General features: G+C 37.6%; 1 protein-coding gene across 3 annotated transcripts in view; it reads left to right on the top strand.

Moving 5' to 3' along the window:
• Positions 1–19,620, top strand: part of VPS8 (VPS8 subunit of CORVET complex) — a 397,311-nt gene that overhangs the window by 97,715 nt on the left and 279,976 nt on the right. For all 3 annotated transcript variants that reach the window (XM_066346811.1, XM_066346813.1, XM_066346812.1), the window contains exons 16-20: positions 1,031–1,105; positions 1,940–1,975; positions 3,961–4,051; positions 4,486–4,532; positions 7,228–7,317. In XM_066346811.1, coding sequence (XP_066202908.1) covers positions 1,031–1,105; positions 1,940–1,975; positions 3,961–4,051; positions 4,486–4,532; positions 7,228–7,317 — 339 coding nt within the window. The remainder of the gene's footprint in view (positions 1–1,030; positions 1,106–1,939; positions 1,976–3,960; positions 4,052–4,485; positions 4,533–7,227; positions 7,318–19,620) is intronic.

Raw genomic sequence — 19,620 nt, 5'->3', positions numbered from 1 at the left:
TCCAATATGTGGCCCTCATTCAGATCTTGATTCAGACAAATGAAATGCAGGAAAAAACACAACAAAACATACAACAAAAACATTGACAACATTTGACATTTATGAGATAATTTTAAATCCAAACACTGATGGGGTATTTGATATTGAGGAATGACTTAAGTTTTAAAAGTATGTTAGTGAAATTGTGGTTATATTAAAAAGGATTCATTTATTATGCATATACTGAATTTTTATAAATGAAATATTCAAAATCTGAAATTCTCTTCAAAATTATACTGTTACGGGGAAGTCAGTGGGAATATACATAGATGAGACAAGGTTGATGATGAGTTGACAATTGATGAAGCTGGTTAGTGGTTGCGTGGGGTTCATTATTTTATTCTCTCTACCTTTATGTATATTTTTTAATTTCTATAATGAAAAGTTAAGATAAATTGTCATAGTTATCTGTTATTGACCACATATATACATATTTTGGGAGATTTATAAATATTAATGTATTTAAACCTCATAGGAGCTGTACATGGTTTTTTGTCAGAAGTTTGACAGTCACTTAAGGCCATACTTAGAAAGTGACATGCCATATTTTGCAACCCAGATTTATCAAATGGCAGGTTTTGTTTCTATTTTGCTGGGCACGCTAATTCCTATATACTATGCTGCTTTGTCTTCCTGTTTCCTCTCCTGTTTTATGTTGATACTTGTTTCCAAGAATTTAGAGATACTATTTTCAATCAGCTCTATTCTTTGTCAGAAGCAGTGACTACTGTTATCCTAGAGTGGGCAGGTTGTAGCAGTTTTCTTTTAGATGTAGAAGTTGGCATGTTCCTCCCTCTTCTGAATCATAAAGACCATATATAAGCAAAGAATTGACATTCTCCTTCTCACCTCCCCCCCCCCACCACCAATATGGGGTGAAACCATGTTGACCTAAAATGTTGTCTTTATAATTGGCATTCTTTAAAACTTAATGAGACTTCTAATTCATGTTATTTTTACCTTTTCTGTTTGTTTTTTTTTTTTTTTACAGGCTTTGGTTGGAGAGAAGGCTTGTTATCAATCCATCAGTAGCTATGGTGGGCAGATCTTTTATTTGGGGACCAAAGTAAGCTCTTCCACTGTGACTTGGCATTTATTTGTGTTGGGATAGTTGGTGCTGAAGGAGGTTGCTGATAAAGAGGGCAGTGAATTTTGATTAGCAGCAATCTAAAACTTTTGGGGGTTAACTTCTCTAGTTAACTAATTTATTTTCTCCACTTATAGGCATACTTTTTACTTTTAAAAATTTTTTTTGTCACACAAATAGACATTTACTTTAAAATATAATATTTATTAGGAAGCAGGGATGATATGATCCGTAAAACTTGTAAGTTCAGGAGTTTCAGTTCTCTGTCCTCTTTTATTTTCATTTAGATTCTAATAGGATGCTTATTTTCTTGGTTGAGGGATATACTTTTATAATCTTCACATTTATGTTTTCATGACCAGAAAGACACCTTATCATGTCCTTCATTAGATCAGCTTAGGATATATTAAAATGCATTGAGGCGTTTGACTTAGAATGGAATCACTAGAATAGGAACTTTTTGTATGTCAGTTTGTTCCTGTGCTTAAAAAAAATAACCAAAACTAAATAAATAAAGCACACCATGGAGAAGAAATATTTTTTCATTAAAATTCAAACTATTTTCAAGTCCGTATAGCAGGAGTGGGCGTTCCTTGTCCCTTGTCTGTGGTATTAACTCCTTATTAACCTTTAAATGTTTGTTTGATTTATTCTTTAATGTGGGCCCTTGAGGACTCTTTAGTAAATGCTTCTAACTATAGTATGAAGTGTTTTTACTCAAAGAGATGTAAAATGAGTTGTGGGATAGAGACAAATGTGTCACCCAAACTGTTTTGTTAACGATGGTCCTTTTCATTTCCTTTTGTTTTCTAGTCTGTGTATGTGATGATGCTGAGGAGCTGGAGAGAGGTGAGTTCAAAGTAAACTTATGTGTTAGAGTTGAATTGTTAGCATCTTAATATTTGTTTTGACTTTGCTGAAAAGGATTATTTGGATTTGTGCTTTTTAATTTTAGAAATGTACATCAAAACCATTGTAACTGTTAAGTACCTGGTAATTAGGTTTGGCTACATACATCAGAAAATACAAAATAACTGTGGCTGCAACTGTTACTTCCAGTTTCAACAGTGGCGTCAAGCTTGCTTTCTTATATAACAACAACCTTGAAGTAGGCAGTATGTGGCTAGTGTGGCAGCTCCACGGTCCTTAGCACACTCTCCCGTTCCACCAGCCTGTTGTAGGCTCTAGTCCCAAGGTCATTTTATGTCTCAGTATAGATGCTGGAGCTCCAGCTGTTAAGTCCACATTCCAGGGAGAAGGAAAGAGAAGAGAGGGGCTGGCTCTTGCCTTTTTTTTTTTTTTTTTTTACAGGGACAGAGAGAGAGTCAGAGAGAGGGATAGACAGGGACAGATAGGAACAGAGAGAGAGGAGAAGCATCAACCATCAGTTTTTCGTTATGACACCACCTTAGTTGTTCATTGATTGCTTTCTCATATTTGCCTTGACTGTGGGCCTTCAGCAAACGGAGTAACCCCTTGCTTGAGCCAGTGACCTTGGGTCCAAGCTGGTGAGCTTTTGCTCAAACCAGATGAGCCTGCGCTCAAGCTGGTGACGTCGGGGTCTCGAACCTAGGTCCTCTGCATCCCAGTCCAACGCTTTATCCACTGCTCCACCACCTGGTCAGGCTGGCTTCTGCCTTTTAAGGTGACATCTCAGAAAGACCTAACAACACTTCTAATTACTTACCATTGGCTATAATTTGTTCACTTGGCTCCAAGTGGCTACAAGGGAGTCTTAGATATGTCCTTTAGCTGGTTTTATATTTGGGCCTTGTGGCTGCTAGTACAGTATGCTAGCTTATGCAGTCACTGTACTAGCTGGTGCTTTAAGAAATTTTTTTTGGAAATGAGATACTCACATAGTTATTAGAATAACTAGAAAGCCCGGCGGTCATACGAAATGACCGCTGTTCTAGATATTATAAATTGTAATTAAAATGATTTGTGCAAAGTTGTCTGCTAATTCAAACTGAATTACCCAGGGCAGGCGGCGAGGACGCCCCTTTGCTTAGTGCCCCACTGGGTTTCCCCCTTCTACTTGCTTAATTGCTTAAAGTAGAGTGCAATGAAGGAAACCACTGGCGGTACATTTCTTAAGAGCCACCGCTAGCTCAATAAATAAAGGTGATTTAAATAATAAAATGTTAATTCATATGTCAAAGATCTCTTTGTACACAACATTTCTTGTGTAGATCTTTCCATCATTTTTAAGCTCACCTTGCAGTGGACCATCAATTATTTTTAATTTTACGTCCGTTCTTTCACAAACTCTTGAACAGGCAACATAAAGTTGACCGTGTCCAAATGCAGGCTCAGGTAAAAAAATGCCAACACGCTTAAGCGTTTGGCCCTGAGACTTATTGATGGTCATAGCAAAGGCAAGTTTTACAGGAAATTGTCTACGTCTCAATTGAAACGGCAACCCTGTTTGAGATGGAGCCAAATCAATTCTTGGAATGACATGTATTTCACCTTTAGAGGAGCCAGTCAAAGACTTAGCTATTATGACATTATTTTTCAGTTGGAGAACCTCTAAAGAAATTATGTTAAGACATAGTTTTTATGTAAAACAGATGATTGCCAATGCAAAAAAATGTTCACCTTCCCCCTGACCCGCTCAATTTGCGTCCAGCCGTGGCAACTTCACCCCATTCGCTAGTACAGTTACACAAGCAACCAATAAGCTATCGGCGACAAACAGACACTTAAGCCGCATATAATAAAGATTATAGCTACTAAGCAACAACTTCTGGAAAGATATTAGGTAGAATAGGAGTTCTGACTTGTGATTGCTTAGATGAACAGATCTGACTTCTTTCATTTATTCGCTTTAGAGAGTGGATCATCTCCTGAAACAAGATTGTCTTACAGAAGCCTTGGCTCTTGCATGGTCTTTTCATGAAGGAAAAGCAAAAGCAGTGGTGGGTAAGTTAACAGAATACTGGTGTAGTAGATACTCTTCTGGAGTAGAGAGAATGAATAATACTAATCATTCATAGGACATGTTTTAGCTTAATGTTTAAGTATTTTATAAACAAGGTGTTAACCAAACCTTAGAGATTTCAGTGAAAAAGGTTAATGATAAATACAGGATATAGAATTCTAAATATCACTTTTTAAACTCTTTTGTTTCATAAGGAAAATTTACTAATAGAAAAAAAGGGAAGTGCATTGATATGCTGTCTGGTTTAGTAGCTGTGAGGTGTTCCTATTATGGCATATTATCCAACTCCCTGATACCAAAGGATTACTATAAGTATATGTATTGTTAGCACAAGTTATAAATAGAAGATCAGAACATTTTCACTCCTGAGAATGTGGATTAACTTTGTTTTCATTTGGATTTTGCTTCTCTGCAGGATTATCAGGGGATGCCAGTAAGCGAAAGTCTGTTGTTGCAGATCGAGTGAGTATTTTTCTTCTTTTTTGTTACAGAGAGAGAGAGAGAGAGAGAAAGATAGGGACAGACAGGAAGGGAGAGAGACAAGAAGCATCAATTCTTTGTTGCAGCTCCTTAGTTGTTCATTGATTGCTTTCTCATATATGCCTTGTCCAGGGGGGGCTATAGCAAAGTGAGTGACCCCTTGCTCAAGCCAGTGACCTTTGGGCTCTAGCCAGCGACCGTGGGGTCATGTCTGTGATCCTACACTGAAGCCAGCGACCCTGTAGTCAAGCTGGTGAGCCTGTGCTCAAGCTGGATGAGCCCACATTCAAGCTGGTGACCTTGGGGTTTCAAACCTGGGTCCTCTACGTCCCAGTCTGACACTCTATCCACTGTGCTACTGCCTGGTCAGGCTTCTTTTCTTTTGTCTATTTTTCTCTTCTTTTTCACAAGAGAGAGAAAGACAGACAAGAAGGAAGAGAAATGAAAAGCATCAGTTCTTTGTTGCGGCACCTTAGTTGTTCATTGATTGTTTTCTTATGTATGCCTTGACTGGGGGGCAGATGAGCAAGTGACCCCTTGTCAAGTGAGTATTTTCATAGGGTCTTTATTTCCCTGGTCAGATAGCTCCCTTGGTTAGAGCATTGTCCTGATACACAAAAGCTGCGGGTTTGATCCCTGGTCAGGGCACTTACAGGAACATATCGATGTTTCTGTCTCTTTCTCTTTCTAAAATCAATAAATAAAAAAATAGGGTCTTTACTAGGGTACAGCATAGATTTTCTTTGGGTATTTGCTAATAACCTTTTTTTTGAGAGAGAGAGAGAGAAAGCAGGGAAGGGAGAGGGAGAAAGAGAAGAGCAACAACTCTTTGTTCCATGTAGTTGTGCATCCACTGATTGCCTCTCATACATGCCCTGGGGATTGAGCCAGCAGCACCCTTGCTATCAAGCCAGCGATCCTGGGACTGAGCTGGCTACCCTGGGATCAAACCAGGAATTTGGCACTCTAGGATGTTGCTCTATGCACTGCGCCACTGGCCAGGGCCATTTCTAATAATCTTTGGACATGATTAGGTCAATGACTGCAGTCAAGAAGGCAGTGTATAAAAACAAGTCAGATTATAATTCTCTGCTGTCATCTTGAATGTTTTTTAAATTTCTTCTTACCATCTTTTCTTTTTTTTCTTGCTCACTCTCTTATGAAGATGATAAACTAATAAAATAACTGAAAACTATTTTACTACTTAAAGCAGAAACGAAGAAGAAGACTGGAATCTGGATTATTTCTGAATCTAATTATAGCCCATAGAAAGTTGACATTTGTTATTTTTTATAAATTGATTAGTAATTATGAGAAAGATTATGCAAGTGTGTGTGTTACCTGAGGTAACCTAGAGGACTGATATTTTATTACTATTAGCAATTAGTATTATGATTAATATGATTAATGCTAGTATTTACTGTTGGCTTAGTTTTCCTTGTCTAGACTTGGTTGAGTTCTTGGTTGAGTTCTTTTTTTATACTGTACTCATTTCTTTCCCTTTTAATTGTCAAGTGCATTGGTAAAAATTATATTACAAATTAGCATAAACCTTTAGAAAACGAAATTGGTTACTCTTTAAACTCAGAAATGATTTTTCTCAGTATCTGCTAAAATCTTTAGGGTTCTGTGCCCATCTGTGTTTTTTAGCAAACAGGATTACTGTGTTTAGAGCACAGGATTACTAAAGGGTGTAACTGTAGTACTTCATTTCCTGAGCAGCACAGATACTATTAAGGTCTAGAACAGGGGTTGGGAAACTTTTTGGCTGAGAGAGCCATGAACGCCACATATTTTTTTTTTTTTTTTCTGAAGCTGGAAACGGGGAGAGACAGTCAGACAGACTCCCGCATGCGCCCGACCGGGATCCACCCGGCACGTCCACCAGGGGCGACGCTCTGCCCACCAGGGGGCGATGCTCTGCCGCGACCAGAGCCACTCTAGCGCCTGGGGCAGAGGCCAAGGAGCCATCCCCAGCGCCCGGGCCATCTTTGCTCCAATGGAGCCTCGCTGCGGGAGGGGAAGAGAGAGACAGAGAGGAAGGGGGGGGAGTGGAGAAGCAAATGGGCGCTTCTCCTATGTGCCCTGGCTGGGAATCGAACCCGGGTCCCCCGCACGCCAGGCCGACGCTCTACCGCTGAGCCAACCGGCCAGGGCCCACGCCACATATTTTAAAATGTAATTCCATGAGAGCCATACAACGACCCATGTACGTTATGCATTATCCAATAAAAATTTGGTGTTGTCCCGGAGGACAGCTGTGATTGGCTCCAGCCACCCGCAACCATGAACATGAGCAGTAGGAAATGAATGGATTGTAATACATGAGACTGTTTTATATTTTTAATGTTATTATTATTTTTATTAAAGATTTGTCTGCGAGCCAGATGCAGCCATCAAAAGAGCCACATCTGGCTTGTGAGCCATAGGTTCCAGACCCCTGGTCCAGAACCTGGAAATATTTTCAGAAAAGATCAGCAAATTAGTACTAGTCCTGAGGCTGAAAGAAATTAGGCTGGGGTTTAAAAATTGGAAAATAAAGCTACTAAAATTTTACATTGTATTTTTCATATAATAACAAAGCCTGTTCTGTATTATTTAGGGGATCATCTATATTAAGTATTGAAAAACTTTAGAGATATATTTCAACTTCTAAACAAGGCTGTTTTCCTTTCAGATGGTAGAAATCCTATTCCATTATGCAGATCGAGCTCTGAAAAAGTGCCCGGATCAGGGAAAAGTCCAAGTGATGGAGCAGCATTTTCAGGTACCCCTTTGCAGGTGCTTCTAATAGCCATTGGTATCAATAGGTCTAGCATTGCTGTTTCATATTACTTGAGAATGGAACTTTCATGCTTTGCTTAAACAAGTTTCAGTATTCAAAGCTTTATTTCAGGGCTTGTGAAGCATTCAGTCTGATAAATTTTGCAGTAATAGGTCACATGGGAACAGATGATTAAAATGTTGGGAAGTGTTAGTGCTCAACTACTTAGTGCTGCACAGTAGAAAAGGCTCTAGTATGAGAGTGTACCTGTTATTGACACCTTATAGTTGCTGTCACCTTGCTAATGACTCACATTGATGTTAAACTAGGCTTGTTGAAGAAAAGGCAAACAACCAAGTTTTAAATTTAGTTCTCCTAGGGGTACCTATGATTCAAGACCAGATTAGTTACAAAAAGTAATGTAATCTCTAAAATATGAGAATGAAAGATCTTTAGTTTTTTTTGGAATTCAGTAAAAACTGATCAAGTAACAATTTTAAGGCCCGTCTAGGTTTTATTATGCAAATTTTTCATTTGTGGTGCTCTGCAGTTCTATTTGTTGTAAATCTCTGTTTATCCTTCCCAATTCCTAGAGCTCCCTCACCTCCCTCTGCCTCCTCTTTTAACAAATATTTGAGGATCTAGTACTAGGGGTCAGCGAATATTTTCTAAGAGGGGCCAGATGGGAAAATTTAGGGCACGGATGAAGTCTTATGTTTTTTGTTGTTGTTTTTTAGAAAACTTAAAAATATAAAAACCACTTTTAGCTCTATGAGCAATTCAGAAACATGTTGTGGGCAGAATTTGTCCCATGGGCCAAGTATGCTACCCTGATCTAATATGTGCTAGATAGACGTTGGGCCATAGTGAGTAAAACATATACAGTTCTTGCTATCTTAAAGTTTTACAACCTAGTGCAAATAACTTTTCTTGTATACCTTAATACATTTTTAGCAGAAATGTAGGGGTTTTGAAGTTCTTAGAGCAGGCACAGTACTTATCTTTTCATATCTCCATTTGATGCTCATAACTTTGGAAGGAATGGATGGATACGGCAGTTAACATTTGCAGGCAATCAGGAAGGTTTGGTTTCCTGCATTGTACTCTTTAATGCCGCAGTAGTAGGCTTCTAGCAGAGTAACTTTTGTTACTGATTATTTGGAGGTTCCTTAAATCTTATCAGTAAAGAAGAGAAATAAGCCCAGATAAATTTATAAAAATAGATCATTTAGAAGGAAAACATAGGTAGAAAGAAAGCGTTTGGGAACAAAACTGTTTGAGAGCAGTACCTTGTATATAAATAATTTTGTATGCCAATGCAGTATACATAGGAAAACAATATTTTAATGAGAGCATCCATTACTAAGGGGTGGTAGAGATGGTATTCATAAAAAGAACTCTGGCCATTGGAGGGTCTACCTTATTGAAAAGAAACATCTACCAGGGAACGAACACCAGAAGGGGCTAATGAGGGTATGTGTGTGTGCATATGGAAACCACCGTGCAAAGAACATGGTAGAGAGCTAGAAAAGAAGAAAAGAACAAGTGATGTTCTGATGGAAAAATATGAAAGAATCTCAGCATGACAGGGAAAGTCATGATGGTTTCTAATACAAATTATAAAATTAACAGAGAAACAAGCTGTCATAGCTGTAATAGAATGTGTTCTTTAACCATCTAGATTTCTGTGGGAGTTTTATTTTGCTAAATGCATATCTGATAAAATTTTTGATTTATTAATAAATCTCATAAAAGGTAAAGGAAACAATAGTGGAAACCATTATTCTGGATTTACCTTACCATTGATTGGGGAAGTGGAAGGAATAGACTCTTGAGAGAAAAATGATCACTTTATTTTAAAGATTGTAATAATGATGAAAAATATATTTACCATGAATTCTGTATTATAAAAAGCAGATATATCAGAAAAAAATATGGGCACAAGCTCATTGTTATAGGCTCCAAAAATCTAATGGGTTCACAAAGAACAGGAAATACTTTTTTTTCCTTTTCTGTTCTTTTTTAGAGAGAGAGGAAGAGAAGCATCAACTTGTTCCATTGATTGTTTCTCATATGTGCCCTGACCAGGGCTCAAACTGGTACCTCAAGGTCAAGTTGACTCTCTCAGGCTTGAGCTTGAGACCCCAAGGTCGAACCAGCAACCTTGACACTCTGGGGTCACACTCTATCCACTACACAACTAGCCAGGGCCCAGAACAGGAAATTCTTAAATTTTGACATAATAACCACAAATAATCCAAAAAGAAAGGAAACAGGGAGGAATATTGAGAGAAGTATCTGTCTACAAACAGAATAGCTACAAAAGATGGAGAGAGGCAGATAACCAAAGATAATGTGCCAAAAGCATCAAAGACTGTCAGAAAGAGTAGTACAATTCAGATTGTGCCAAACAAAATGCTAAGGGGCATGCAGAAAGGGTTTGACAAAGATTCACTGAGTTTATACTGCATCCCAAGTAATATATCATATAAAGGATATAACATTAATTTTATTTAATTTTCATAACAACCCAATGAAGTAGATACTGTTTTAATTCCCATTTTACAGATGAGGAAATTTAGGCTGAGAGAGGTTAAATGACTTTACAAGGTAATAATGCTGGTCAGTGGTGGGGCCAGGATGTAAATCCAGGTCTTTCTGACTTCAAAGCTCAACTCTTTTTTTTTTTTTTTTTTTTTAAATTTTTATTTTATTTATTCATTTTAGAAAGGAGAGAGAGAGAGAGAGAAGAGAGACAGAGACAGAAGGGGGGGAGGAGCAGGAAGCATCAACTCCCATATGTGCCTTGACCAGGCAAGCCCAGGGTTTCGAACTGGCAAAGCTCAACTCTTAACTAACCATTGTACTAGATTATTTTCAGACAAGTACAAGGAAAGGATGGGTGACAAGGGGTGATGTTAATAGATGATCAAGATAGACAATTACAACACATTTCTAAACTATTTAATGCTTGTTGTGTGGCAGGCATGGTCTGATTTATATGTATTAACTAATTTAATTTTTACCAGAACTCGTTAAGATAGGTACTGAATTATTCCTGATTATAAATGAGACTGAGGCACAGAGAGGTTAAGGAACCTGTTTCAGGTTACATAGTTAGTAAATGATAGAGCTGGGATTAGAATCCAGGAAACTGGGCTTCAGGGTCCGTATCTGGACTGCTACACTCTAGTATAGAACAACACTTCTTATTTTGCTTTCATTTCCATGAGCACAGAGAATGTTTTTAAAGTGGAAAACTCCAGATAAATATATTTAAGAGAATGGCTGATATATGTCACATATGTGACATATAGTTACATTATGATTGTTCAAACAGTATCCTGGGTTATAATTCAAAAGGTCTTGAAATGCAAACAATCTGAGCCATTGTTAATAATTTTTAAGTAAATTTGGATCAATTTTTTTAATTAAAAAAATTAACTTTAACAGGGTGACATTGATCAATAAAGTGCATAGGTTTCAAGTGAACATTTCTATAGCATTTGAACTGTTGATTATGATGTATACCCATCACCCAAAGTCAAATAATTTTCCATTGCTTTATATCTGTCCCTCTTTACACCCTTCCTTCTCTTCCTATTCACTCAAGTCCCTTCCCGCACGTTCCCTTCCCCAAGTAACCACTTTACTTCTATGTATGTCCATAAGTCTCAGTTTTATATCCCACCTATGTGTGAAATCATACATTTCTGAGCTTTTTCTGATTTACTTATTTTACTTAGTATATGTTCTCAAGGTCCATCCATGTTGTTGTAAATGTCACTATGTCATTGTTTCTTATAACTGAGTAGTATTCCATTGTGTGTATGTACCACATCTTGTTTATCCAATCCTCTATCAAGGGACTAAAGGACCAAAGGAACCATGGAAACTCTTTTGGTTGTTTCCATGTCTTCACTACTGCGAATGGTGCTGCGATGAACATGGGGATGCATATGTCTTGATGTACCAATGATTTTGAGTTTTTGGGGTATATACCCAGTAGAGGGATTGCTGGGTCATATGGTAGTTCTATTCTTAATTTTTTGAGGAACCACCATACTTTCTTCCATAATGATTGTACTAACTTGCATTCCCTCCAGCAGTGAATGAGCAGTCCTTTTTCTCCATGGCCTCTCCAATACTTATTATCTGTCTTGTTGATAATAGCCAATCTAACAGGTGTGAGGTGGTATCTCATTGTAGTTTTGATTTGCATTTCTCAAATAGCTATTGAAGATGAGCATCTTCTCATATACCTGTTGGCCATTTGTATGTCCTATTGGGAGAAGTGTCTGTTCAGGTCCTCTCCCCATTTTTTAATTGGATTGTTTGCTTGTTTGTTGCTGAACTTCGTGAGTTCTTTATATATTTTGGATATTAACCCCTTATCAGAGCTGTTGTTTGCAAATATCATCTCCCATTCAGTTGGCTGTCTTTTTGTTTTGCTGTCAGTTTCTTTTGCTGTACAGAAGCTTTTTGGTTTGATATAGTCCCATTCATTTATTTTTGCCTTTACTTCCCTTGCCTTTGGGGTCAAATTCATAAATTGTTCCCTATGGCCAAGGTCCCTGAGCTTAGTACCTATGTTTTGTTCTATGTAATGTATAGTTTCAGATCTTATATTTATGTCTTTGATACATTTTGAATTAATTTTTGTGTAGGGGGACAAACTGAAGTCAAGTTTTACTCTTTTGCATGGCTTTCCAATTTTCCCAGCACCATTTATTGAAGAGGCTTTCTTTTCTCCATTTTGTGTTTTTGGCTCCTTTGTCAAAGATGATTTCTCCATATATATGGGATTTTATTTCTGGGCTCTGAATTCTGTTCGTTGGTCCGTATGTCTTTTTTTTCTGCCAATACCATGCTGTTTTGGTTATCGTGGCTCTATAGTATAGTTTGATTCAGGTAGTGTGATACCTCTAGCTTCATTCTTTTTCTTCAGGATTGCTTTGGCTATTTGGGGTTTATTATGGTTCCATACAAACCTGATAAGTTTTTGCTCTATTTTTTTTTTAAATGACATTGGGATTTTGATGGAGATTGCATTAGATTAGTATATTGCTTTGGGTAAAATGGCCATTTTAACTATGTTGATTCTTCCAATCCATGAACATGGGATATTTTTCCATTACATTGTGTCTCTTTCAATTTCTTTCAATAATGTTTTGTAATTTCAGTGACCTTCACATCCTTTGTTAAGTTTATTCCTAAGTACTTTATTTGTTTTTATTGCAATTGTAAAAGGAATTGTCTTTTTGAGTTCATTTTTCAGAGTTTCATTGATGGCATATAGAAAAGCAGTAGACTTAATTTTTTTCTGAAGTTAGAAGCAGGGAAGCAGTCAGACGGACTCCTGCATATGCTCGACTGGGACCCACCTAGCATGCCCACCAGGGGGTGCTGCTCTGCACATCTGGGGTCAATACAAAATTGAATGAATGGCCTGAGCCAGTCTAACACCTGAGGCAGAGGGTATAGAGCTGTGCCCAGTGCCTGGGCCAACTTTGCTCCAATGAAGCCTTAGCTGCAGGAGGGGAAGAGAGAGACAGAGAAGAAGGAGAAGGGGAAGGGTGGAGAAGCAGATGGTCGCTTCTCCTGTGTTCCCTGACTGGAAATCAAACCCGGGACTTTCACAAGCCAGGGCCAGTAGTAGATTTTTGTATATTGATTTTGTATCCTGTGACTTTGCTGTATTGGTTTATTATTTCTAATAGTTTTTTTGGTGGAGTCTTTGGGGTTTTCTATATACAGGATCATGTCATCTGCAAAAAGTGATACCTTTACTTCTTTCCCAATATGAATGCCTTTTATTTCTTTCTTTTGCCTGATCGTTCTGGCTAAAACTTTCAGAACTATGTTGATAAGAGTGGAGAGAGTGGGCAACCTTGTCTCGTTCCTAATTTTAGAGAAAAATTCATCATTTTTTCACTATTTAGAATGATATTAGCTAATGGTTTGTTATATATGGTCTTTATTATGTTAAGGTACTTTCCATTGTGTGCTTTAAACATAAAGGGATGTTTTATATTATCGGATGCCTTTTCTGCATCTATTGATAGGATCATATGATTTTTGTTCTTTGTTTTGTTGATGTGATGAATTATGTTAATTGATTTCTGTATGTTGAACCATCCTTGTGCACCTGCAATGAATCCCACTTGATCATGGTGTATTATTTTTTAATGTGTTGTTGTATTTGATTTACTAGTATTTTGTTTAGGATTTTTGCATCTGTATTCATTAGAGATATTAGTCTTTAGTTTTCTTTTTTTGTGTTGTCTTTGCCAGGTTTTAAAGTATGAGGGTTATGTTGGCCTCATAAAATGTGTTGGGGAGTATTGCTTCTTCTGTTTTTTGGAAGAGTTTGAGAAGAATAGGTACTAAATCTTTGAATGTTTGGTAGAATTCATTTAAACCTTCTGGTCCTGGAGTTTTGTTTTGATAGTCATTTCTATTTAGTCTCTGTTTATAGGTCTCTTTAGGTTTTCCACTTCTTCATTGTTCAGTCTAGGAAGATTTTATGATTCTAGGAATTTATCCATTTCCTCTAGGTTGTTGAATTTAATGGCATATAATCTTTCATAATATTCTACTATGACCTCTTGTATATCTGTGATGTCTGTGGTAATTTCTCCTCTTTTCATTTTGGATTTTGTTTATATGAGTCCTTCCTCTTTTTTTCCTTAGTGAGTCTAGGCAGTGGTTTGTCGATTTTATTGATCTTTACAAAGAACCAGTTCTTTGTTATATTAGTTTTCTCTAGTTTTTTGTTCTCTATTTCCTTTAGTTTTGCTCTAATTTTTACTTTTTTTTTTTTCTACTGACTTTGGGTTGCCTTTGTTCTTCTTTTTCTAGTTCCTTAAGTTGTTAAGTTAGGTTGTATACTTGGATTTTTCTTTCTTGATATAAACCTATAATGATATAATCTTCCCTCTTTTACTACTTTTGCTGCTGCATCTCAGAAATTTTGATATGTCGTGTTGTCATTTTCATTTTTCTGTATATATCTTTTGATCTCTGTTTTTATTTCTTCCTTGACCCATTTTTTGTTTGTTTTGTTTTTTACTGAGAGAGAGAATCAGGTACAGACAGACAAGAAGGGAGAGAGATGAGAAGCATCAATTCTTTTTGTGGTGCCTTTGTTGTTCATTGATTGCTTTCTCATAGGTGCCTTGACTGAGGGGCTCCAGCAGAGTGAGTGATCCCTTGCTTAAGCCAGCAACCTTAGACTCAAGCCAGCAACCTTGGGCTTTAAGCCAGCAACCTTTGGGCTCAAGCCAGCAGCCATGGGGTCATGTCTGTGATTCCACACTCAAGCCAGCAACCCTGTACTCAAATTGGTGAGCCTGTGCTCAAGTTGGATGAGCCTGTCCTCAAGCCAGCAACCTTGGGGTTTTGAACCTGGGTCCTCTGTCCTCTGCGATGCTCTCTCCACTGCACCAGTGCCTGGTCAGGTGACCCAGTCATTTTTGGGAGTATGTTGTTTACTGTCTACATTTTTGTGGGTTTCTTTACTTCCTTTTTACAGTTGAATTCTAATTTTAAAGCCTTATAATCAGAAAATATGCTTGGTATGTTTTCAGTCTTCCTGAATTTGTTGATGTTAATTTTGCGGCAGAACATATGGTCTGTCCTTGACAATGTTCCGTGCACACTGGAGAAGAATGTGTAATCTGACGTTTTGGGATGAAATGTCCTGTAAATGTCCATTATGTCCATTTGGTCCAGAATGTTGTCTAAGGCTGATATTTCTTTATTGATTTTCTGTTTGCATGATCTGTCTAAACTGTCAGTGGTATGTTGAAATCTCCAAGTATGATTGTGTTTTTGTCTATTTTTAAATCAGTTAGTAGATGTCTTATATATTTTGGTGCTCCCTGGTTCAGTGAATGCATATTAAGAAATGTTATGTCTTCTTGATACAATGTCCCCTTTATTATTATGAAATGTCCATTTTTGTCTCTGGTTGGTTACCTTTGATGTCTTAAAGTCAGCATTGTCAGATATGAGTATGGCTACATCTGTTTTTCTTTGGATATTATCTGCTTGGAAAATCGTTTTCTAACCTTTCACTTTGAATCTACTTTTTTCCTTGCAGCTTAGATCTGTGTCTTGAAGGCAGCATATGGTTGGGTTTTGCTTTTTGATCTAATCTGCTACTCTGTGCCTTTTTATTGATGAATTCATTTTATTTACATTTAGAGTAATTATTGACACTTGAGGATTTCCTATAGCCATTTTAGGTTTTGTTTCCTGTAGCTCTGTGTCTTGTTTGGTTCTTCTCTTTTTTGTTTCTGTCAGTTGTTTTTGTTTGGTGGTGTTCCATACTTCTTTCCCCTGTTTCTTCCTTTTTTTTTTTTAAGCTGTGTTTCAGTAGTGGCTTTTTCTTAGGTGGTTACCATTAGGTTAAGAAAAAAATTGTTCATATGTACAAGAGTCCTTTGTCATATGAGTGCTTCTGCACTCCATCCTCCTTTGCTACTGCAGATATTTATCTCTCCTTTCATGTTAGTGTTGTCACAGATTATACTTGTTTTTATTGTGACCTTGTTGGAGCTTTTACTTGTAGTTTGGATTTGTTTTGTTCTTTGTGTCTAGGCAAATAACCCCCTTGAGTATTTCCTGCAGTGGGTGTTTTCCGATGATAAATTCCCTCAGCATCTGTATGTTTGTAAAAGTTTTCATTTCTCCTTGATAACTGAAGGATAACTGTGATGGATATAGTTTTCTTGGCTGGTGATTTCTCTCTTTTAGTGCTTTGAATGTTTGGGTCTACTCTTTTCTGATATGTATAGAATACCCACAGAAAAGAATAAAAAGATAAAAATTAAAAAAAAATCGAAAATGAAAAAGAGGAAAAGAAGAAGGAAAAAAGAGGGGAGGGAGCGGAAAGGAAAAATAAAGTTTGGTTTTGAGAGGTTTCTTTCAGTACACATTGTTGTATTACAACTTTTTGTTTTGTGAAATTCCTAGGCTGTCTGCGGAGATGTTGCTGTCACAATGATGTTGGTGGGGCCGCAGTCGTGTTGGTGGGTGGGGTGTGTTGTAAGGGCTTTACAGCTCTAGCAGTGGCGATCTTAGGCTTCGGGCTCTCTTTCCCATGTCTCAGCTGACCTGGGGACCGGATGTGAGCACCTCTATTCTTCAGGGGAGAGAGTGGCTCTGGAAAGCTAGCTGTGGGGTTTGTCTCTGTCACTGTCTGCACCGCGAGGTGAGGAGGCAGGATCTGGGAGGTTGGGGGCCGCCTTTTAGCTTCTGTCTGCCGAGTTCAGGCTGCAGGCAGACCACGGGAACACTGGCCATAACCCCTCACTCTGGCCACTTTGGTTTATCCCTCTGCCCCTCTGTCTTACCACTCTTCCTTGCAGAATACCTAGTCACTCTGAGTTTCTTTGCCATGCCCCTCAGACAAAATCTAAACAGCCTGAATTTCCCTCCTCCCCATAGTCCAGCAGAGAAAAAAACCCCAGTCAATCCAGGTTTGTCTCCTCTCCAAAGCCCACCGCAATTGTGTTTTATCTTCCACCCACCTTTACACCCCGTCCCACTTTTAGTCCATTTGGTGCATGGATCTTTCAGGTGCGCCTGTGAACACAGCTGGGCTTTCTTCACTGCATTATAGTTGTTCAATTTGTTGAAATTTCAAGAGGAGAGATCAGAAGTATCTCTCACACTGCCATTACTCTGAAGTCTCAGTTTTCAGTTCTCAATTAAGCATTTATGCCTAAGCAGAGGAGACATGATTTATTTCACTCAGGAAGACTGTTTTCTTCTGGAAAAGGTATTCTTCAGCCCATTAGGATCTTTGATGTACATGCACAGTTGGCCACAAATCTGCTGTTTTCAGTGTTTAATCCTAAAATGATTAAATCCTTAAATATTTAATCCTAAAATGATTAACAGTTTGACTCTAAAAGCCTATTTTTTGGGGAAAGAAAAATGTACTGAGGAACTATTTACTGATAACCCCAGTGTGGTTTGTGAACACTTTTTATGAGTTCATGTAAAAACGTCCATGTTAAACTCATGAATTGCCTTGATGAAAGGAATATGTGGACAGTATATTCATGGAATGCCTATTACATGACATCTTGATTTCATTAAGAGCATTTATTTGAATTTTCCATTATCCACATGAATGAAATATATTAGTAAATAGTAAAATAGTAAATAGATTTGCATCTAGATAAACATTCCTACCCAAAGTGTGTTCTTTGGTGGTTTAGTATTAGTTACATTGTAGGATTCTTTTATATTCAAGTTTCTATCTTTGATTTGGATGAAGATTTGAGTGGCTTGTTGAATTTATTCATTTATTTTTAATTTATTTATTTTATTTTTTGGTAAATATTTATTCATTTGAGAGAGGAGAGGGGGGAAAGGAGACACAAGGGCGTTGGAACAGGAAGCGTCAGCTTCCATATGTGTGTTGACTGGGTAAGCCCAGGGTTTTGAACTGACAACCTCAGCTTTCTAGGTTGACGCTTGATCCACTGCGCAACCACAGGTCAGACTGGCTTGTTGAATTTAGATGGCATCAAGCATCAGGGTCCAGAAGGATCTTGAAAAATAGCAGTCAAAATCATTATGAGTTGAAATTCAACAGGGATAAAAACATCAAGACTTCATTAAAGTCAAATAATTAAATTACATGAGTACTGGATTGGGAAGATGTAGCTGGACAGGATTTAAGTTGCCACGAATTTAGTAGGAGCCAATAGTGTGTTAAGACCTAGAGAAAGGAAAGTGATGCAATCCCTGGGCTACCTGTTAGAAATACAATCTCTCTTACAGACTGCTGACAGACTGAGCTATATCCCACATCTGGGATGGTGGGAGGTTTTAAAAACAACAGATAAAAAAAATACTGGGGTCATTTAATCTGAGGAGAAAATAAGTGGAGACATGTTTGCCTTCAGATGATGAAGGGCTGTCAGATGGAGAGTCACTGTATTGCTGTAGGGGACAGGCTTAGAGAGATTCTGAGATGCATTTCACTTTCAGATGACCTCATACTGATGTAAGCACTCTTGGATTTATGCTATTGAATGTATTGAAATAAAAGGAGGATGACAAACTGATCAGAAATGTTTTTTAAGACTATCTTTGCTGAGTGGGAAGATTTGAGATGCTGTATCAATATCAAAAACTATCATTAGAAACAAGTAACCTCTAATCCAATTAAAAGTGGTTTCTATTTTAGTCAAAATACTGAGAATTTTTATTTTACCAGTAGGTGGCACTCATGCCTGCTGCCTCAGTTTTTATGTTCACCTTTGCGAAAGGGCCTCACCTTTTCTTTAGAGTCAAATTATATAATGCTATTTAGTATTTCTGCTTTCCTCTAAGATAAATCAATATTATGTCCTGTCTTAACTATAGAAAACAGCTTTTGGATCTTGCGATGTTTTTAACACTCAGTGGTTCTTATTTACCTAAGAAAGATTTGACCTATAATTATAATTTAGTTATATAATAACTAGTAGGATTGAAAAGAATTAAAGTGTTCTTGTCTCATACATGCTGAACCTCGCTTTTACTTCTGGCCAAGTCTTTCTCATCCCAAAACAAAGTCAAATAGCAAACAGTCCCCCTCTTTGCCTCATGCCATACTCCTGCTTGCACATTCTTTACAAAGCCATCTTATAAGAGTTGTCCCCATTTCCTTACCATCTTCTTGTACCATGAATATAAATTCTTTTTTAAAAGATTTTATTTATTGATTTTAAAGACAGGAGAGAGAGAAAGGGGGGGGAGGGAGGACTGGGAAGCATCAACTCATAGTTGCTTCTTGTATGTGTCTTGACCCATCAAGCCTGGGGTTTCGAACTGGCAACCTCAGCATTCCAGGTCAATGCTTTATCTGCTGTGCCACCACAGGTCAGGGCTTTGCCTATAAATTCTGTGGACCTTTTTATTCCTCATTTTATTGATACTGAATAGCATTCAATATAGTTAATGACTTACTGAAACAGCCTGTCCATTGGACTTCTCTGGTATCATACATTCAAGGTTTTCTTCCTGTCTCTCTCACTATTTATTGACTTTCTTTATTCATCCTCCTCTTCTACATAACCAGTGAATGTTAGAATTCTTCTCAATGCTCTTTTATTTCTGTATCAGTGTTCCTCAGGAATTTGTCTGTGGACCGTTGCATCTAAATTGCTTATGAAGCAGTTTCATGTATTTTGAGTTATTTTATCTTTTTATACGCATGGTTTGTTTATGAAACAAGGTAGAGGTATAAATAAATAAACATGAGTCATTTTATTAATATGAGTCAAGCTAAAAGGATTTGAA

This window comes from Saccopteryx leptura, chromosome 8 (genome assembly GCF_036850995.1).
Source record: "Saccopteryx leptura isolate mSacLep1 chromosome 8, mSacLep1_pri_phased_curated, whole genome shotgun sequence".
NCBI lineage: Eukaryota > Metazoa > Chordata > Mammalia > Chiroptera > Emballonuridae > Saccopteryx > Saccopteryx leptura.
The sequence above is the reverse complement of the archived record's forward strand: the minus strand, read 5'-3'. Positions and strand labels throughout refer to the sequence as shown.